The 19,406-nt window shown below is 34.0% G+C and overlaps 3 protein-coding genes across 4 annotated transcripts; 1 reads left to right on the top strand and 2 right to left on the bottom strand.

Annotated features, from left to right (window-relative positions):
• Window positions 1-802: 802 nt before the first annotated feature.
• LOC145597753 (rhodanese-like domain-containing protein 10) lies at window positions 803-1,656 on the top strand. Its single transcript, XM_081653997.1, has 2 exons — window positions 803-1,314; window positions 1,426-1,656. The coding sequence occupies exons 1-2, from the start codon at window positions 848-850 to the stop codon at window positions 1,622-1,624; spliced, it is 666 nt and encodes a 221-aa protein (XP_081510123.1). The 5' UTR covers window positions 803-847; the 3' UTR covers window positions 1,625-1,656.
• Window positions 1,657-1,804: 148 nt separating this feature from the next.
• On the bottom strand, window positions 1,805-5,146 carry LOC145597752 (uncharacterized). Of its 2 annotated transcripts, XM_081653996.1 has the most exons (6): window positions 4,991-5,146; window positions 4,719-4,794; window positions 3,284-3,545; window positions 2,761-2,957; window positions 2,494-2,681; window positions 1,805-2,271 (listed from the first exon to the last, which is right to left on the bottom strand). In XM_081653996.1, coding segments are annotated over exons 1-6 (1,011 nt in total). In that variant the 5' UTR covers window positions 4,992-5,146; the 3' UTR covers window positions 1,805-1,984. The 2 variants fall into 2 exon arrangements, with proteins under 2 accessions (XP_081510122.1, XP_081510121.1); XM_081653995.1 differs by having other exon boundaries at window positions 4,719-5,142.
• A 3,264-nt stretch (window positions 5,147-8,410) lies between these two features.
• On the bottom strand, window positions 8,411-10,181 carry LOC145599114 (uncharacterized). The gene is made up of 2 exons (XM_081655524.1): window positions 9,465-10,181; window positions 8,411-9,288 (listed from the first exon to the last, which is right to left on the bottom strand). Exons 1-2 carry the CDS (start codon window positions 10,179-10,181, stop codon window positions 8,578-8,580), a joined length of 1,428 nt encoding a protein of 475 aa, XP_081511650.1. The 3' UTR covers window positions 8,411-8,577.
• Window positions 10,182-19,406: the final 9,225 nt, after the last annotated feature.

A 19,406-nucleotide genomic window follows, 5' to 3' on the forward strand; every position in this document is an offset into this window, starting at 1 on the left:
AAAGAATATATCGAGATGAATCTAACAAGACTCCACATGACTGTACATGAACATCATTAAAAATGCAAAGGTTGCAATATTTAAGAAATGACTAGTGCTTTTTTTTGCTTATTTGCACATATGAATATCTAATTTAAATATAAAAAGTCAAATATATGACATACTTTTATTAGTAAAAATTTGTATTATGGAAACGGAGGTAAGTAAATCCTACCACAACTAACACAAACAAGAAAACATGAATTGAGTACATTAATTGAGTAGTAGTACTAGAAAGAAATTGTACTCCGTATAAAAAGGCCAGCCTGTAAAAGGCAGGAATTGATTCGTTGTGGTAAATAATTGGCATGTTGTTGTCCTCTACATTGGTTTGGGTCCTTCATTTCTTGTTATTGTGCTGGTGGGCCCATTTCCTCACGAGTGGAACATCAATAATTCTTTTAGGAAATTAATTTTGGCACACTCTTTATTGATTTTGGCACGCCCCTATGTGAGAAGAGCATAGAAAACTGTGCTCTCACATTAGGGTGTGCCAAAATCAATTAGAGGTGTGCCAAAATCATTTCCCGTTCTTTTATTCACTGCTCTTTTGCACTATTGATTCTTCTATTTGGGTAAAATCTATTACAGTACTCCTTAATTTGTTAAGGATCAATCTATCCTAGATAGGTTAGTATGTACAAGATTTTTTTAAAAAGATATAAGGGTAAAAAATAGGAAAGCTACATCGTTTTAAGTTGATCATGGACCATGCATGGTCCCATAACGTCAAATATTGAGTAGTACAAAGCTGATCTTAGCATTAGTTTCAGATAAGGAGTGTAGGATAGAGCTTAAACTTGAGAAAATGGCAACATTACATTTGAGCCTCCAGTCATTAGCCCTCAAACTTGACAAAAAACACACTAACATATATCCCTATGCTTCTCGAAATAGTTTCAATTTACCAATAAATGCATCCCTAGGAGGGGGGAAATCAGGAAAGCAACTGATAGACTCAGGAATCGTTAGAGCGATCCCTCCAAAAGAAGCAGCCATTGCCTTAAAATCCGATGGGTTGAAGCTCTTGGATGTGAGACCTGAGTGGGAAAGAGAGAAAGCGCGAGTGTCTGGTTCACTGCATGTTCCGCTCTTTATCAAGGACACAGACAACTCCCTTATTACCTTACTCAAGAAATGGGTTCATTTGGGGTACATTGGCTTATGGACTGGCCAGAAGTTCACTACCATCAATTCGGAGTTTGTGTCACAAGTTCAACGGATTGTTCCTGATAAGGACACCATGCTCCTTGTTGCCTGTGGTGAGGGGCTAAGGTAAAGTGTTCCAATCTTTGATCATAATATTGTGGTTCTTTACGAAGCAGTGCTTTGCCTGACTAGTAAATGTACCTTATTCGTATCACTGTGACAATGTGGAGCTAACAGGTCTATAGTGGCGGTTTCAAAGCTGCATGAAGTGGGATACAAGAACTTGGGATGGTTGGCTGGAGGATTTACTCGAGCTAAGGATGGTGACTTCCCAGTCGAAGGAGATGAGAAGTTGCAATATGCCACTATTGGCGGTGTATCATACTATTTTCTTAAACTGCTTACACTATTACAAGCAACTGACACTTCTAATTGAGTTATTAATGAGTTCAATGTTGTCTTGATTTACTTTGCTACAACCTCTGCATACTGATCTTGTGTGACTGACATCCAAACAATAGTTTAAAAGAATTTAAAATGAAATGTACAATCAAAATTGCTAGCATGACAAACTTTGGTCAAAAACTCAAAATCCACAAAATGTAGTGCCTGAAGCAGAAGGCTATACTAATTTAGCTTTTTAAGCCAGCAGTGAGCAGTTCAGTTTGACAGTAGTATTTCTGTATTATCCTTTAGTATAAACTCTGGAGGAATGTCAAAAGAATGAGCAAAGAAAGAATGAAATGTACAAGGGTTTTTGCCGCGAAAACATACTGTGATATTTGGCTAGGTGATGCTATTTTGCTTTCTTGATCAGAGCAGATGTAGTGAACTCAGCATCATCACAGACGAAGCTCCACAAGATGTATGTGAGTGGTACAGAAATGGCTTTCCTGAAGGCATGTGCATCAATAAACCCCTTGTAAGGAGGAAAGTCGATCATCTCCAGAAGTAACACAATGGCTCCCCCGACAACCACCACCAACAGCTTCCAGCGTGATGGATGGTGGGAACGAATGGCACAGATTGCCCAGAAAAGGAGCTGTGCTGTAGCTAGTATAACCATCACCACCATGTTTAGGCCTGTGACATTTTACATTCAACTTTAAAGATATACACAATTATGGACTGGTGAAATTGTGTCATGTTAGTCAACCAAGAACAGGATTATGATGCAATGGGAATTATTTACCCTCTTAGAATCATCTTCTATTTTTCCAGAAATATACCCCGTATAATTTCAAGGTGAAAAGAAAAACCACAATGTATCATACAGTCACACAGACGTGTGTTGATTAGACTCACCATAATTAAGTTCTACCAGGTTGAGAAAGAGTATGTGAGTAGTCACAAATGCAATAAGTGGAGCAGCAACCATCACTCTGGCAGCCTCAACTGTAACATTTAGAGATCGAATGATGGATATAATGAGTGAAAACCCAAGAAGTGCCACTCTTGAAGAATAGTACAAGTTCTCTGTTAATTCCACGTATCTGCAGATATCAGAAGCCTCAATAAAACAATGACGGAAATAGATTATGAATAGAAGTAGTAGAAATCAAATCACTGTACCTGCCATGAAAAACAGCACTCCAAAACCAGGAGTTCATGGATAAGATAGCATATACAAGCCATAAACCAGTGTATTCGTAATAACACTTCCCATTTGGCTTCAAAGGCAACTTGTAGTAGAGAAGGATAAAGAACGATACCCATCCATGAAATATCAGGCCAAGATTAAGCAGCGAGAGAGTAACAGAAACAGGTTCCTGCACTCACACATTTTATTCATTAATACTTAAACTAAGGCTAGGATTTGAGTTTATACACCCTTCCTTTATAGCATAGGTAGGAACAATGAAGAGCCAAACCCCAGAAGGTACCAAATTGTGCATATCTCAACCAGTCAACTATCACAACCATCCAATATATATTTACCACTACAGTCACTTCACCTACTACCATAAGTTATATTATAACCACAGCCATCCAAACGACTACCAAAAACATGTAACCATTAACCTCCTGAGAATCCATGTAACATTTCTCAATTCAAAAGAAAGTTACTAAATGATACAGGTAGAGAAGGAAGAACCTGAATGCCAAAAACACGGTGAAATGGCCACTTCTGATGATACTTAATGGGTTTGTCTCCAAGTTTTGCTCTCTCTTCCTCCCTTGAAATCATACAATGGTACCTGCAATCACTGCGACAGTCCCACTCTTTCCACCGGAGATAAAGTGGTTCTTGGAGATACCATGGGCCTTCAGCAGGTTTATTGTCAGGGGAGACGCCACAGTTGTTGAAGCATTTATTCTGAATGCATCCAGTCTTCTGACATTTCTCTACACAAGTTCTGTCAGGGAAACAAACCAGTTACATATTTCCATATAAGAGAGCAAAGAAAGACATGAAGAGTATGAGACAACTAAGTATGTCACATAAGTCTAAACAAGCTGATGCATAAATCTGGTTCATTTAGTGTTATTTACGGTGTCATCTCCCAACATATTTTATAAGTACCTGCTTAACAAGCTCAATTCTTGCCTGAAGCATTCTACTAATTGCTAAACTAGTTACATCGGCCTAGTGTAGATACAAATTCTGGCTAATCATATACTGATTTAACACACATACACCAATGCCATAGAGAAACAGAAGTATTTCGGATCATACGGAAGTTTGCATTAAGCATCAGCTAACCAATCACTCAAGCCAAAACACAAACAAAATTAGTGTAGCTCACTAAGTCACTATTTCTTATCTTAAATCACCAATCAGAAAGCAAAAGAATCAAATTCATAGTGAACTGCCTTAAGGGAAGCTTACCAATTACCAAATTCCAAAAACAATGCCAAGAAATAAATTATATCTGTGAAATCCTTTACACATAAAACATAATGCCAAGAACCAAATCACAAATCAAATAGCCCAAATTATAAAGTAATGGATTGAAAAGGTTGATGATGCACATTAACTTACAAAGCTGCATTGACCAAGAATCAGAACTCTTCAATAGCTCATTACAATCACCTTCAATTCATTAAGATCAATAAATGAACCAGATATAAATGAAAATTTGTTCTTTTTTCTCAAAGCACAATCTATTGACTAGTCCTGTTTTAGTGTTACATTGTCACATTCCTTCTTCAAAGTGGACCATCCCTACCAAATTTCACAATAATATTTTTTTTATTTATGATTTAAACTTCTTGATTCAAAATAATCAAAAACTTGTAATTTTTTTAATTCCTTCATTTTGTTCTTTAATTTTTTTTTTTTATTTATTATTATTATTTAGTTTTTTTTGAGGGAAATTATTATTTTTTAGTTTAGTTTAATCGGAACCAACCAAACAAGAAACAGGCAAACACCAACCAAATAAAAACAATGCAATCCAATCCAATCAAATCCCACCATAATTGACAAAATTAAACAACCCACAAAATAATTTAACATAGTTGTATAATAATAATCAAACTACAATAAACAACTATAAAAAAAGATTAAATTATAACAAGTTACATACTTGTAAATAGGATCACAATCTCCAGAAGTAGCAAGAATTCCTCTACTCAGAAACAGCAAAGAAGCAAACAAGAACACTGACCCATCAAACAGAGCCATCAAAAGATTGAATATTTAAATGGCAAAGATTATGCAAAGTTCAAACAAATGAGAAATTGAATCGAAAAATATTGGTGAAAATTATATATCTAGCTAGAAGTTTATGAAAAAGAAAAGGTTGGAGAAGGGGAGTGTAACAAAGAGTTAGTAAAGACGTGAAGAAATTGTTGTTACTTGTATTTCTTTTGTACTTGTAATTCTTTTGAATCAGTGACTCGGAAGTGAGTTTTATTTGTGCAATTCTATGGCACCTTCCTAGATGCTCCGTCTTAGCATGCGCTTCGTTTTGTGTGGAATGCTTTGGGTTTATTCTCTCCCATCCTAGGCGGTTTTTTTTTTTTTTTCATTTGACTTTTCGTCACATATTAATTTGAGGATAGTTTTCAAATGACTACAATAAAATTGTAGTCATTATATTAGATGAAATCTGAACCATTCATAAAACTTTGACTAATCCAAACCTTTTATTCGGATGACTTTATTGTTTAAAAGAATATTTTGACAAAATAGAAAGAGAATAAACTACTCCACGTTTTTTCAGTTTCTATCCTTCAATATTACTCTGCTTTGCTTCCTTCTGCTTAGCAATCCCATCTTGTTCAAGAATTTAGTAGGAAAAAAAAAATTACGAATAGGATCTGGTTATGGTGGATTTATGATTTATCATTTGCGACTTCTTTTATTTTTTTTTTAAATTAAAATAGATTACAATTCCTTACATGTACTTCATGGAATAATGGGAGTTGGGCGATTTTTTTTATAAAGCATGATGATGATGAATGCTTAATTTTGGTGGGGAAAAAAAAATGTAACTGTCCCTTGTTAAATTTAAACCTTAATTATATAATCAACCGTGTTTGATCGATGGAGATGTCCTTTATTTTGGAGGCAGAGAAATCATAAATGAAGTTTAAAACAAACTTTTTATTTTTTTTTGCTATATTTTTATGTCAAACAATTGCATGAACGGACTAGATTAATCCATAAATTTTGAAGGTCAAGATTGAAAGTAGTTACAATGACTACATTTTTATTGTAGCCATTGAAAAGTCATCCATTAATTTGAATATATCTCTAATTTTTTTTATGTGCGTAAATATTACTGGGTGTTGTTAAACGTCGCTCCTCTTTTATTAGGCATCGCTCGTATTTTTTTTTAGGATATTTCATTTTTACCCCTATCAAATAAATACCCATGACTCACTCCACGGCATTCACAACTCTCATACTAATATACAAATATTACAATAATAATATACAAAGATTACAATAATAATATACAAAGATTCTAATAATATACAAAGATTACAATAATAATATACAAAGATTCTAATAATATACAAAGATTACATTAATAATATACAAAGATTCTAATAATATACAAAGATTACAATAATAATATACAAAGATTAATAATATACAAAGATTACTAATAAACAAAGATTACAATAATAATAATAATAATATTAAAAAAAATAAAATAAAAAAAAATACCAAGACATCCGCCCAAAATTTTAGGATCCACAGGTGGATCCTAATTTTTTAAGTGGATCCACCTTGGTGGATCCACTTAAAATTTCCGGATCCACCTAGGTGGATAAACTTAAAATTTCCGGATCCACCAAGGCGGATCCGGAAATTTTAGGCGGATCTCCCACATCCGCCTAAAATTTCCGGATCATCCTTGGTGGATCCTAATTTTTTAGGCGGATGTTTTATTTCAAATTTTATTTAAAAAAAGTACGACTTACAGAATCCTCCGACAAAGCTTCCGGTATCTGAACGTTGTCGTCATCCATCGTCCTATACCCGTCGCTAATGCTTAATAATTTTTTTTTTGAAAAAAAAAACTCTGATTTTGGTGGTAGATCGAATGTGGTGGGTCGGGGTCGGATGTGGTAGTGTCGGGATTTTTTTTACCACGTAGTAGTAAGTAGAAGGGTCGGGTATGATATTATACAATTATACACTACAACTTACACAAAGGGCAATATCGTCCTTCCATGTCAAAAAGGGAGTGTTAATATGTAAAATGGGAGCGACGTTTAGCAGTTCACATTCTGTGTAAAATTTGATATTAATACATATACAATAAGACGAATTGAGTAAAATCCTACTCGTACTTGTTTATGACTATATTATTATTACAAATCAAACACAATTGATGGTCAAAGTTACAAAAATTTGACCCAAACATTAACAATGGGGCAAAATTTAGGGACGAAAGGAGTAGCCTGTCTTTTACTATCTTTGATGAGGTGGGAAATTGTTATATGTGTGTATACATACTAAGTGTTGCTAAAGCCTAAATGGTGGTCAATGGATTGGTTAGCCTAGCAGCCCTAGCCTAGGACCGATCAAGCTAGTGAAGGAATTTGTATGGTGAAGCGTCTAGAGGTAAAGGATGTGGAGTTAGAGGTTGATGCTTTGTCTTTAAGTGTTATGCTGAATTCTGCTGGTGGAACTCTTCATCACGAACTGGCAGCAGTGGTGAAAGACATCGAGGAAGACATCAAGTATTTTGATACTTTTGAAATCCTCCATGTAAAGAGGAACAACAATGCAGTGGCACATGAATTGGCTCAAATTGGACTTGCTATGAGTGTTGGTCATCGTTTATACCTTGCTTGTCCTGAACCAGTTTTGCCTATCTTCAATGCAGAGCTAGCTGCTGTGGCTGCTCTGAATGCTGCAGATGATTCTGACGAGGAGTAATCTTTTGTGTTGTTATCTTAGTATTAGTATAGTTGGTATCATTAGCTTTGGATTTCAAACTTTTCGAAGGGGCACAGTGTTACTAAGGTGTAGGGTCTTTAATTTTCTGCTTATTTTAAGGCCCTATTTAATTAGCTATTTTACAGCCTCTAATCTTGCTTTGCGGAATGAGGCTGTATGTTTTGTTTGTAAAACTCTAATTAATTAATATATGTCGTACGTTGTGTGTTAAAAAAAAAAAACTCGTAGATGATATACTCATATACCTCAATTCAACAATTGTTTTTTATTATTGATTTTGAATTAAGTGGTTTATCATTGATTTCTTTTTCTTTTCCATCAAATTAATATCCTAATTTTTTGCAGTTTTGTGCATATTTTGAGAACTTTCTCCACAATTTTAATTTCATTCTTTATGTACACTACACATTTAGAATTATAAAACCCAAAAATTAGCAATTGATTACTCTGAAGAGGATTATAGGATTGAAATTCAACCGAGTCAAGCAATCCTTCTGAAAATTCTTGCCAATTCAAGAAGTTATCGGCCAAAAAATACCATATGCACACCAGGTGTTCGATAAAATGCCAATATGAGCTGATCAATTTGTCTTTGCAGTCTCCAGGTACACTTTATGTGCAGAATTCTTGTTTATTGTAGTATTGTGAAAACCAATTTAACTACCTTATGGAAAGTTTGTGTCTTGTGCTTAGAAGAATTATTAGATTTCGGACGTGTCTAGAAGAACTATCCAATAACTGAAAATGCAAATAATTTCAGATATACACTTATATTGTTATATATACAACAACAATCCTTTGAATTACATGCTTAAAAACAAAAAAGTATTATGCATTAAACTTTACAGAATACTCAAAGATATTACAGACTGTAAATCAAACTTAAGCCACACCCTTTTAATGCAATGTACCTTAGAGCTTAAAACCAACAGTGAGGAATCTACCATCTTCTGTAAACTTCAATATGACATGGCCGTTTGGAAGTGTCTTGAGTATACTCCCAATCATTTGCTTAAGCCTCTAGTTTACACATTAGTCCACGACTCTGGAAATTGCACCTCATCCCATGTAGTAGTACGTTCAATCCCAGTAGTAGACATGGGTTGAAAATAAGTTGTTTCTCTGCTAATTGACCCCCTTACATCTAAGGTTATATCTGTCGATGCCTTGCACACTACCCTGTATGTTAATGCTAAAGGTACTCCACTCGTCATAACATTTAAGGTAAGAATCTCGCGATCTTTCCAAGGGATTGTATAACCGGGGCAGCAGTTAAAATAGAAGGGACCTTGAGATAAATCTGATTGCACAACTGATAACAAAGATTGCTCAAACTCAATGATCCTAGCATCTGTAAGACACACTATTACTGGATCTCCTAACCCATCACTCATCAGTGGCTTGATAGCTATTTGGACCAGACCGAAATGCACGTACCCATTGTTAAGAAACTTGTTTAAACCTTGTAGTAATCTAAGGGATACATTCTGATCATTTGCTTTCAGTGTGATTGTTTTTTCAAAATCTTTTACTACAGAGCTTGGAAAAATACTCAATTTCTTTTTAGCTTTTGACCAAAAAGAGGGACCATCACCAAACACGGATACAATTTTATCATGAGTACGATTGTACACTTCATTGATGGGTATCTTAGGGTATTTCCAATCATCTAAGTTCATTTTGATTAGTGAGTTGTCTCCTCCTTCATTAACAAGCTTAACAGCCATTGATCTGCCCTGAAATTTAAGGACATAACAGGATACTGAGTATAATGTACTACGTCCGTGGTACATAGATTATAGATTTAATTTTGATTCATTAGCATAACACAATATAAGTATTAATTTACCTAAACATAAATATGACATTATTAGCATCCCTATTTGGCCTAGCTGAATCAAACTTTGGTTACCTGTTGAAGGTCAGGGCCATCTGAAAGGGTCTTGAGTGAAATCCCATCTTGTGCTTTAGACTCCTGTTTACCAGTCGTAGAAGATTCATGGAGTTTAAACTCATACTCTTCCCATTTTGTTGTGCCACTTGTTCCAGTAGCCGGTTGAAAATAAGCTGTCTCACCCAAAGTTGGCTCCTTCAGTGCCTCTGGGCTTAAGTCCAACATCGCTTTACATACTACCCTGTAAGTCAATGCCAAAGGTGTCCTACTCTTCAAAATCATGATTTCAAATGAAGAAACATCAGCCAAAGAACACGAAAAACTCGGGAAACAGTTAAAATAGAATGGACCCTCATATAGATCAGATTCTACAAGTGCTAACAAAGAGTTCTGGAAGTCAAGGTGCCTAGTATCTCTAAGACACACTGCCACTGGAGTTCCTAAGCCATCTCTTATTAGTGGCTTGACAGCTATTTGGACCAAACCCAAGTGCAGAAACCTATGATGCTTCTTAATAAACCCCTTTTGGAAGTTGCAAGAAAGTAATTCGAAGGATACATTCCTGTTGTTATCGCCGTCCAGTGTGATGGTTTCTTCAAAATCTTTGACAGCATAGCTCGGAAAAATCCTAAATAAATTATCCTTGTACACTTCACGGACTGGGATTGTCGGAAATTTCCAATTGTCCAGGTTCTTTTTAGATCGGAAGCTACCTTCCCCTAGCTTATTAGCCATTGATAACCCCTGAAACTTTATGCAGAACAGATTATACTCTATTCGTTATACATAAGATACTTTGTAATACATGAAAAAACAGCAATAAACAAACTGAAGTTTATACCTATTTGGCTATTTGCATGTACTGTTTGTCAAGAATTTCAGAAATATCATTTGTCAAGAATTTCAGAAATATCATATGGGGTAGGAGGGTACAATATCATAGAATTTTACTTTTAACTTTATATTACATGATTTGATTTTCTTATTCTTTGTCTCCAACTATGTTATATTTTAATGTAAAGATAATCCCAATTATTGTTCTTGAGATTGATTATTTAGCAATTATAAAGGTTGTGACTCATGAGCTATCTTTCTTTAACTTCCTTGCCTTTGTAATATACTAATAATATGCCCTTCAAAAATCATTTCGTCTAATGTTAGTCTACTTCTTGTTTTTTTTGTAAGCGTGATATTTTTGTAGTGAGAAACTGTAAACAATGTTGACTTTTCTTCAATCCTCAATTATTCAGTGCGTTACTCAACTAATGCTTGCCAGAGAACTTAGAACGTCACTCTATTAAAAGATACCGAGAAGATTTCAGAATCCGCTTTCCTACTGCGTGACAAATTTTTAATTAGTCTTTATTTACTTTCTCCACAAAACTATATAACGTACTATCCCCGTTTCTTATACACAAATAATACCCCTTTATTGCAAATAATAAGAAACAGAAGTAGTAAAATTTATGGCATGAAATAATACTGACATTGTATCATTGTCTATTACCTTTTGACAACAAAAGGAAAATTATACTGATACATACCAGAAGTACACTACAGGTCTAAACACATGCTGCGGCTTATTATTAAAACACATGCTAATCGTAAACAGATACAAGGGACTGCAATATAACAAAAACACACTAAAACCAGCTTATACTAATGCCTGCTACTCTAAATTATACAGAGTCTGAAAGAGCTTAAGGGCAGTAATTGGATAGATCTTCCCTTCTTCTCATCACTACTCATCGTCATCTGCTTGTCTAGTTGATGGGAACCTAAGCATCACACGGCCGTCTGGAAGGGTCTGGAATACATTTGCATTATTCTTTGCTTTAGGCTCTGGTTTACAAGTCCACGACTCTGGAACTTGCACTTCATCCCACTTGGTTGTGCTTCGAGTGCCAGCACCTGGAAGAAAACAAGTTGTTTCTCCTAAGACCGGCTCCTTTAGTGCTTCGGAGCTTAAATCCGGCATTGCCTTACACACTACCCTGTATGTCAAAGCCAGGGGTATTCCTCCAGTCATGATATTTAAGGTAAGGACTTCGAATGTAGAAATATCGGCCAAAGAAACAGAAAAGCTAGGAAAGCAATTAAAATAGATTGGACCCTGAGACAGATTTGCTTCCGCAAGGGCTAACAAAGAGTTGTGGAAGTTAGAGTGCCTCGCGTCTCTAAGAGACACGATTATTGGAGCTTCTAAGCCATCTCTCATTAATGGCTTGATAGATATTTGGACCAAACCCAAGTGCATAAAACTATACTGCTTCTTTATGAAACCTTTTAAGAAGCTTTTAGTAAGTAACTTAACTGACACATTTTGGTTAGCAGCTTTCAGTGTGATAGTTTCTTCATGATCTTTTACAGCATAGCTTGGAAAAATCCTTAACATTTTTTTCTTGTACACTTGATCAATTGGAATTTTCGGAAACTTCCAACCATCAAGGTTTTTTCTTATTTGGGAGCCTTCCTCTTCATTTGCGTGTTTCGTAGCCATTAATCTACCCTGAAAATAATAAAAACTTAGAACTTATACTTCACCAATAAAATACATAAAGATATAGAAACAAGAGTAAACAAAGTGGATTAATTATAATCTACTCTCTCCCCCTAAAATTTATTGTCAGATTGATGGAGCAATTTGATTCAGAATCATGGTAAACAAATCCGAAGAATAGTACTTACCAATTTGTACCCACTGCTTGACAAGATTTTCAGAGATATCAAAGACAGAATTTTCACACACTTTACTTTTGTAGAAACCTTGTTGCTTCTTATGTTTGCCTTAGTGATGTTAAAAATTATTTATAGTGGAAAAACATAAGGCTTTTACACTCAAGATTTTTCCTCCTAGTACATAATTATATATTTTCTATGTTTATTTCCAAGCAACTACATGGTAATCAATTACTAAAATTATACTATAACTTTTAATCATTGTCCTTGGCATTCTTTTAGTGGTTTTCTTTTAGACAAAAAAGGGTCAATCTTATCTTGTTTCCTACCATTGTAGTTTCCTTGGCATTTCTTATGTCCTTATCAATTATCATAAGGTCTTTCTAAAGTCTACTCCTTTCTTTAACATAGCCACTTACTACAAATGAAGTCTAGCCCTTTTTAAAGTGGGTGAGCCAGGATAAAAGAGGTAGTCTTTTTTCTGAAGTGGATGAACCAGGGCCAAGGATGTAGACCTCATCGGTACGTCACTTGGCTAAATTCTAGAGAACGTCACTCTGCTGGATGCCAATGAGGTCATGAAACTTATTTTGGGGAAAAAAAATGAGTACAATGGATGAGAGTACAGGTATATCGTATATACTTAATGCGTAGTATTGTCCAATATTAGCTTAGGGATGTTTTACGTTTTAGACTCTCTGAATTTAGTCCAAGACACATTTTGTAATTAAATGTCAATATTCAAATTCCAGATTTAAAATTCTTTTAGACAAAAATATGAAAGGAAAGAAAATAAACGAATTTAGGATCCAAATTCTGTTCTATCTCAAAATAGAGTAATAGACAGATGATTATAAATGAACTAGTAGAGAAGATACTTCGTAATGAACAATTTTTTTTGTGTAGCTAAAATGTCATGTATGTGTGATAAAATCACTATTATTATTCCATTAGCACAATATTTTTATTATACATCTGAAAAAAAAAAGACTAATACTTTTTTTTTTAGGATGCCCACCCGGTTCATCGGAGCTTAGCTCCGACTACATCCGGATCCGAATCGGGTAGCACACCTGGCTTATGGTGGGTGAGTCTCCCAACAAGAGTTTCTGCATACGGTGAGGAAAAAAAAAAAAAAAAAAAAAAAAGACTAATACGACATGCTCCATTAGCATAATGTTTTTATTATACATCTGAAAAAAAGACTAATACAACATGCTTGGCTACTCAAAACAGTAATGAAGTCAGAAACTGAATATAAACTTTCTGATCTGCTTCTCTAGTTGATGGAAACCTTATCAGTCATCACACGGCCTCCTCGAAGCGCCTCAACTGAACTCCGATATCTCTGCTAGCTAGCTTAACCCTACGGTACGATGGGAAAAACCCAATAATCCGGAATATGCACCTGATTCCATTTAGTCGTCTTTGGAGTCCCAGTAATCGGTTGAAAATATTCAGTTTGTCCTGAAGTCCGGCTAGAAAATTTGTACCGTGGATGTTCCATCACCTCACATACTACCCTGTATGACAATACTACATCAATATCACCCATCAACACATGTAAAGTAAGGGCATCCACAGATAACTCGGCGTCGCTCAAATAAAAGAATATATCCGGATAACAGTTAATATAAAAAGAACCTTGAGATAGATTTGTTTCTACAAGTGCTAACAAGGATTCCTGAAAGTTTGAAAATCTAGCATCTCTAAGACAAACTTTTATAGGCGCCGCTCTTAAATAGCCATTTTTCAGCAATGGCCTAATAGCTATCTGAACCAAACCCAAGTGTAAACTCCTTTTTTGCTGCTTGATAAAACCTTTTAGTAGTTTTATGCATATATTTTGGGTATTGGCTTTCAATGTGATAGATTTTTCAAAATCTTTTACAACATAGCTAGGAAATATCCCACATAGTTCTTTAAATCTTAACCAATAAAAAGAACAACCAGTTTGATCCTCCAAGAACTGGTCATTAATACACCAATCGTACACTCGAATGACCGGGATCTTAGGAATTTCGGTGCCTTGCTTTGCATCATCGATAAGCTCAGTAGCCATTGATCCTGAAATATAATGAAACAAAGAAGATTAATACATCAGATGATTCAGATATAGTGTTAATTCTACATATATATATATATATATATATATATATATAACGTTTAAAGTAGAGCTAATCAACTTTGACGCGGACGATTTTGGGCGGTATCTTTTAGCTCAATGTCTAATTTGGGTGGCAAAGGCCAATTTCTTGGCAATCACCATTCACCACCAAAACTAAACAAAGTGTAATATACTTCTTTTTGCAAAAAAATTAAGGGAGATCAAGGGTAGCATACTCACACAGTCACACTGCACATGCACTCAAACTGTTTTTACAACTAAAGCATTAAACCCTTTATTGGTGCCCTTTAAGATGTTAAGAAACCTAAATTATTGGTAAAACAAGGGGCTCCTAATACATGGTATTCAGTATTCTTTGTCTATAACAATATTTAAACATCTAAAAGAAAAGAACAAGCAAACAAGCAGAAAAAAGCAACAAACCACGTCAACAACCTACCTAAAGCAAAGATGCTCAAGATATAAATTTTTAATTGGTTTTCTATTTCTTGACAACCACACTCTATTCCCCTATTCGTTTGTCAAATTTAATTTTTTACGGATCTTCTAGACACGTAGTAAATAAAAAATAATTTTTTCAATTTTATGCATAACTATTACTACCTTCGTTTTCTTTTAGTTGACACGTATTTCTTTTTAGGATTTTTTTTTAGTTGACACGTTTCCTTTATGGGTAACTTTTTTACCTTGCATTTACAAGCTACCCCGCTTGTTTTTTCATTCTCTCTTACTCTCTCTCCTCTCTTTAATATATGTGCCTAAATCAAATGTGTCAACTAAATAGAAACGGAGGAAATATAAAAATTTAATATTGATGAAGTAGACATGAAAACAACTCTAACAATATCTCACATATTAAATTATATATTATTTCTTAAAATTATTGACAATTTATGTTTAAAATTAATAACTATATATATACTAAAAGATACACAAGCGATGTCGCAATGACGTGTCATTACTTGGGGTGTCTTTAGTGTTATTTTTTTTTAAAGAAACAAATCTTATTATACTTCAATAATTCCCTAATTGTATACCCTATAATTACTTAATACGGAGTATAAAAAAGTTTGACATATTTTTAATACATATATTTATATAGCTAAAAAAAATAAAAAAAACATTCTTAACATAATTTTGATCATTTTCTACATCAATTTATATCTAACATATATATCTTATAATCCTTTATTTTGATCAAAATTATTTCTCTAACTTTATTTTAAGATTTTTTTATTGTAAAAAACTAATTATAAATTATAATAGTGGTTTAATAATGGTTATTGAAAATTACCATGCATGACACGGGAACTAACCTATTATTTAAAATTTGGCTCCTAAAAACAAAATAGAACAATCTTAAAGGACAAAAGGAGTATCCATAAGTATATCTTTAAATATAGTGAGGGAAAATGCCAAATAATATTAAGCACTTAATTAATTAAAGCCGCTCCTCTTTTCCTTTTTTCTCTCCTCCCTTTTAGGGTTTTAACTATAGTCTGTCCCGGGCGATGCCCTGTATTGCTAGTTTGTACTTTGTACTTCTTTATTTTGATAATTACATTCAACTGTTTTGGGTGATTTGGGTGTTGCCTCGGATTTTACGGTTTTTTTTACCTTATATATTTATTTTCTAATTTGTGAAGAATAAATATATTAAATAGTCTCTAATTTGAAAGGTATATTTTATATTAATTATGTGCAATTTAAAACATTAATAAAACTTGGTTGAGATGGTAAGTATATAACCTTTATTAGTTAGAGGTTGTGGGTTTAAATCTTGATCCAATCATAATTTATTTATATTTAAAATGAAGCTACAAGCTTACGGCGTGTCGTATGATCACCTTATCTCTCCATCTGTGAGAGCTTGTCCTAATTTTGGTATTTTCTATGCCGTATGGCTTTTTTTCTTTTGGTGAACACGAGGGGTTTTGGAAGAAAAAGAAAGAAACAAAGAAACAGAACATGAAAAAACAAAACTACACTATTAGCCACAAGGCTTTATTCAAAGCAAAGATAAACAACTGAGCGAGTTTTGGGACCATTCTTAGCCACGCAACTCCACTTAGGTCCTCCAATAAAACGACACGAAGGCTCTACCGGACTTGCACTTCATCGTTCAAATATATATATAGTGAGGAAAAAAATTGGAAAATACACCATTAATAACAACTAGTACGGATATTTATTCCTAGCATGACATACAATAATGTCTTCAACATCATCATCTGCCTAGTTGAATGACTTGAATCTGATGAAAAACTCTACATGACATGATCACAGGACCATCTGAAAGATCATTTGCTCAAGGATCTGATGTACAAGTCCACGACTCTGGGATTTGCACTTCATCCCACTTAATTGTGGTTTGAATTCCAGTGTCTAGTTGAAAATAAGTTGTATCTCCCAAAATCGGCCCCTTCAATGCAACTGAGCATAAATTCTCCATCGCCTTACACACTACCCTGTATGTCAATGCTAAGGGTACCCCTCCGGTCTTGACATTTAGAGTAAGGGCTTCTAGCGTAGAAGCATCATTCAAAGATACCGAAAAACTAGGAAAACAATTAAAATAGAATGGACCCTGAGACAAATTCAATTCCATAAGAGCTAACAACGAGTTCTCAAAATTAGTGATCCTCGCGTCTCTAAGACACACAACTATCGGACCTCCTAAGCCATCTCTAATTAGAGGCTTGACGGCTATTTGAACCAAACCCAAGTGCATGAACCTATGTTGCCTCTTGATGAAACCCTTTAGGACATCCCTAGATAGTAATTTAGTTGATACATCTTGATTCGAGGCTTTCAATGAAATGGTTTTCTCGAAATCTTTAACAACATAGGTTGGAAAAATCTTAAATATATTGCTCTTGTACAATTCATCAACTGAAATCTTAGGGAATTTCCAACCATCTTGGTTCTTTATTATTTGAGTTCCTTTCGGTTCATTGGTAAGCTTTGTAGCCATTGATTTGCACTGAAAATTTGATAACAGAAATAGATTATACATACTATGATACGAAATCCATGTATTATATACATATTCAACATTACAATAAGATACAAAAACGTCAACAAAATTTCAAAACATACCGATTTGCATCCCGAATTGTAAGCACAAACTTCTTTGCAAGATTTGAACATCAAAACGATCAAAAGGTAATATATTTGCACACAAGCTTTTGTATCAGTGCTTTCGATGTTTGCATTAGGGATTTTATTCATGTTATGAACATTTATAAATGGAGGCACAAAGAGCATTTACATTAGAGAATCATTTTGGAAAGATATTTTTGGAATTATAAATTATTGCTTTTGACATCATTGGTTGTCCTTGTTAAGAAATTTTTGGATCTTGATTTCTTTCCCTAACAATCTGATATATAACCCATATAAATGCTGCTCTATCCAATGTATTTACAACAATTGAAAAATACCAAATTTGTCTTGTAACAATCTCATCTATGTGCCAATGACTTATGACTCGATGTGGTATAAACCAAGTGGTAAAGACCTAGGGTTTATAGATAATTGGTTACAGGTTCGAAGTCTCACTCCCTCCATTTGTAATTTATTATGCCCTTATTTGGACATCAATAAACACATTTATGTAAAGATAACAAGAATAATTGTATTGTTTTCCACATTCATACCCCCACAATTATATTTTCTTTAGACAATATTTATATGATCTATTATCTCTCCCTATCTATACTAATATATTTAAAGGCATTTCTAAAAACGTCTCTGTGCCATGTAGACCACGCCACATCACCTACTCCATCTCTCACTAAAAAAAATAGTTACTTAACCATCTAAGCCAATCATAAACAATGTTATAAATATGAAATTAAATGTATATAATTGATAATCACAATGTCTAATTAAAGTAGCAACCGGTGCAACGCTCGGCCTACACACTAGTAAGTATTGTAAAAGATGATGAGCCATTGAGGCGTATGTTGTATATTTGAATATTTCCGTATATGCATTAACACCATTTATTTCCACAAATGCATTTTTTTTTTTTTGTTTACATCCAATGTTATAAGGCATGATTTTGACTAATAATATTATCTATTAAATATCAATTCAGCTTATGCCATAAGGGCGGATGTGAGAATCGATCCCAAGATCTCTTGAAACCGATGAGAGGGAAGCTCTAACCACTCTAGCTATCCCTCACTCTCTATACAGTCATACAATGTAAATGTATAATTAATATTTTTAATCCTGATAGATTCGGTCCACTACCATTAAGCATATCATAGCTAGTAAGGGCCAGTTCTGATTTACTGTACTGAACTGAATTAAATTGAATTGAACTGAATAAAATAGAGCTGAAATTAATTGTTTATGAGATAAGGAAATTAAGAACTGAACTAATTGGAGCTGAACTGAACTGAAATTAAGCTGAAAAGAGCACGCCTAAGTCATCAAATAAATATCAACGCCCTCAAAATTAGCAACAGTGTTCCTTCCAAAAAATATTACCGTGCAATACAAATTCTGATGAAAATCTAAAAGTCTCTAACATATCAATATATCATACGAACTTACGAAGTATATTTGTTCAATTTAACACAACCCAAAAAAACACGGGTACATGTGGAAGTGCAAAGTACAATATTTATACACTAAAAGCGTTTTTAGATATGTCAATGTGCCACGTGTATCTTATTCTTTGCACCAACATAATACCACATCATCATTCAATATGCCACTTGTACTTCTAGCATATTTTTGTTTCATGTCATGGTTAACCAAAAATGCATACAATAAGGTTTGAACACAAGAAGCTAATGTTGTTTTAGCTATGCACATAAATATATAAATACATATTTGAAATAAAAGCCAAAATTATTCAAAACTATTTATTATTGTTATTGTAATATTATAATTTTCGACCATAAAAAAATTCTTTCAAGCTCTTTAATAATAATAATGATAAAAATACTCAAAGTAACACTCGAAATTAACGCCCAGGCCAAATACTAATTTACCTAATTAAAATTATCTAAACCGAGTTGACCACTAGGATGCCTATTCCTTACCAAAAGAAATAATTTAAGGATAGATAAGAAAAAATTACAAAACCTATGTTGGGTTGTGGCCCAAATTTTGTGGTGTAATAATTAAGGCTCAAG

Source organism: Chenopodium album, chromosome 20, assembly GCF_948465745.1.
Source record: "Chenopodium album chromosome 20, dcCheAlbu1.1, whole genome shotgun sequence".
Classification (NCBI taxonomy): Eukaryota; Viridiplantae; Streptophyta; class Magnoliopsida; order Caryophyllales; family Amaranthaceae; genus Chenopodium; species Chenopodium album.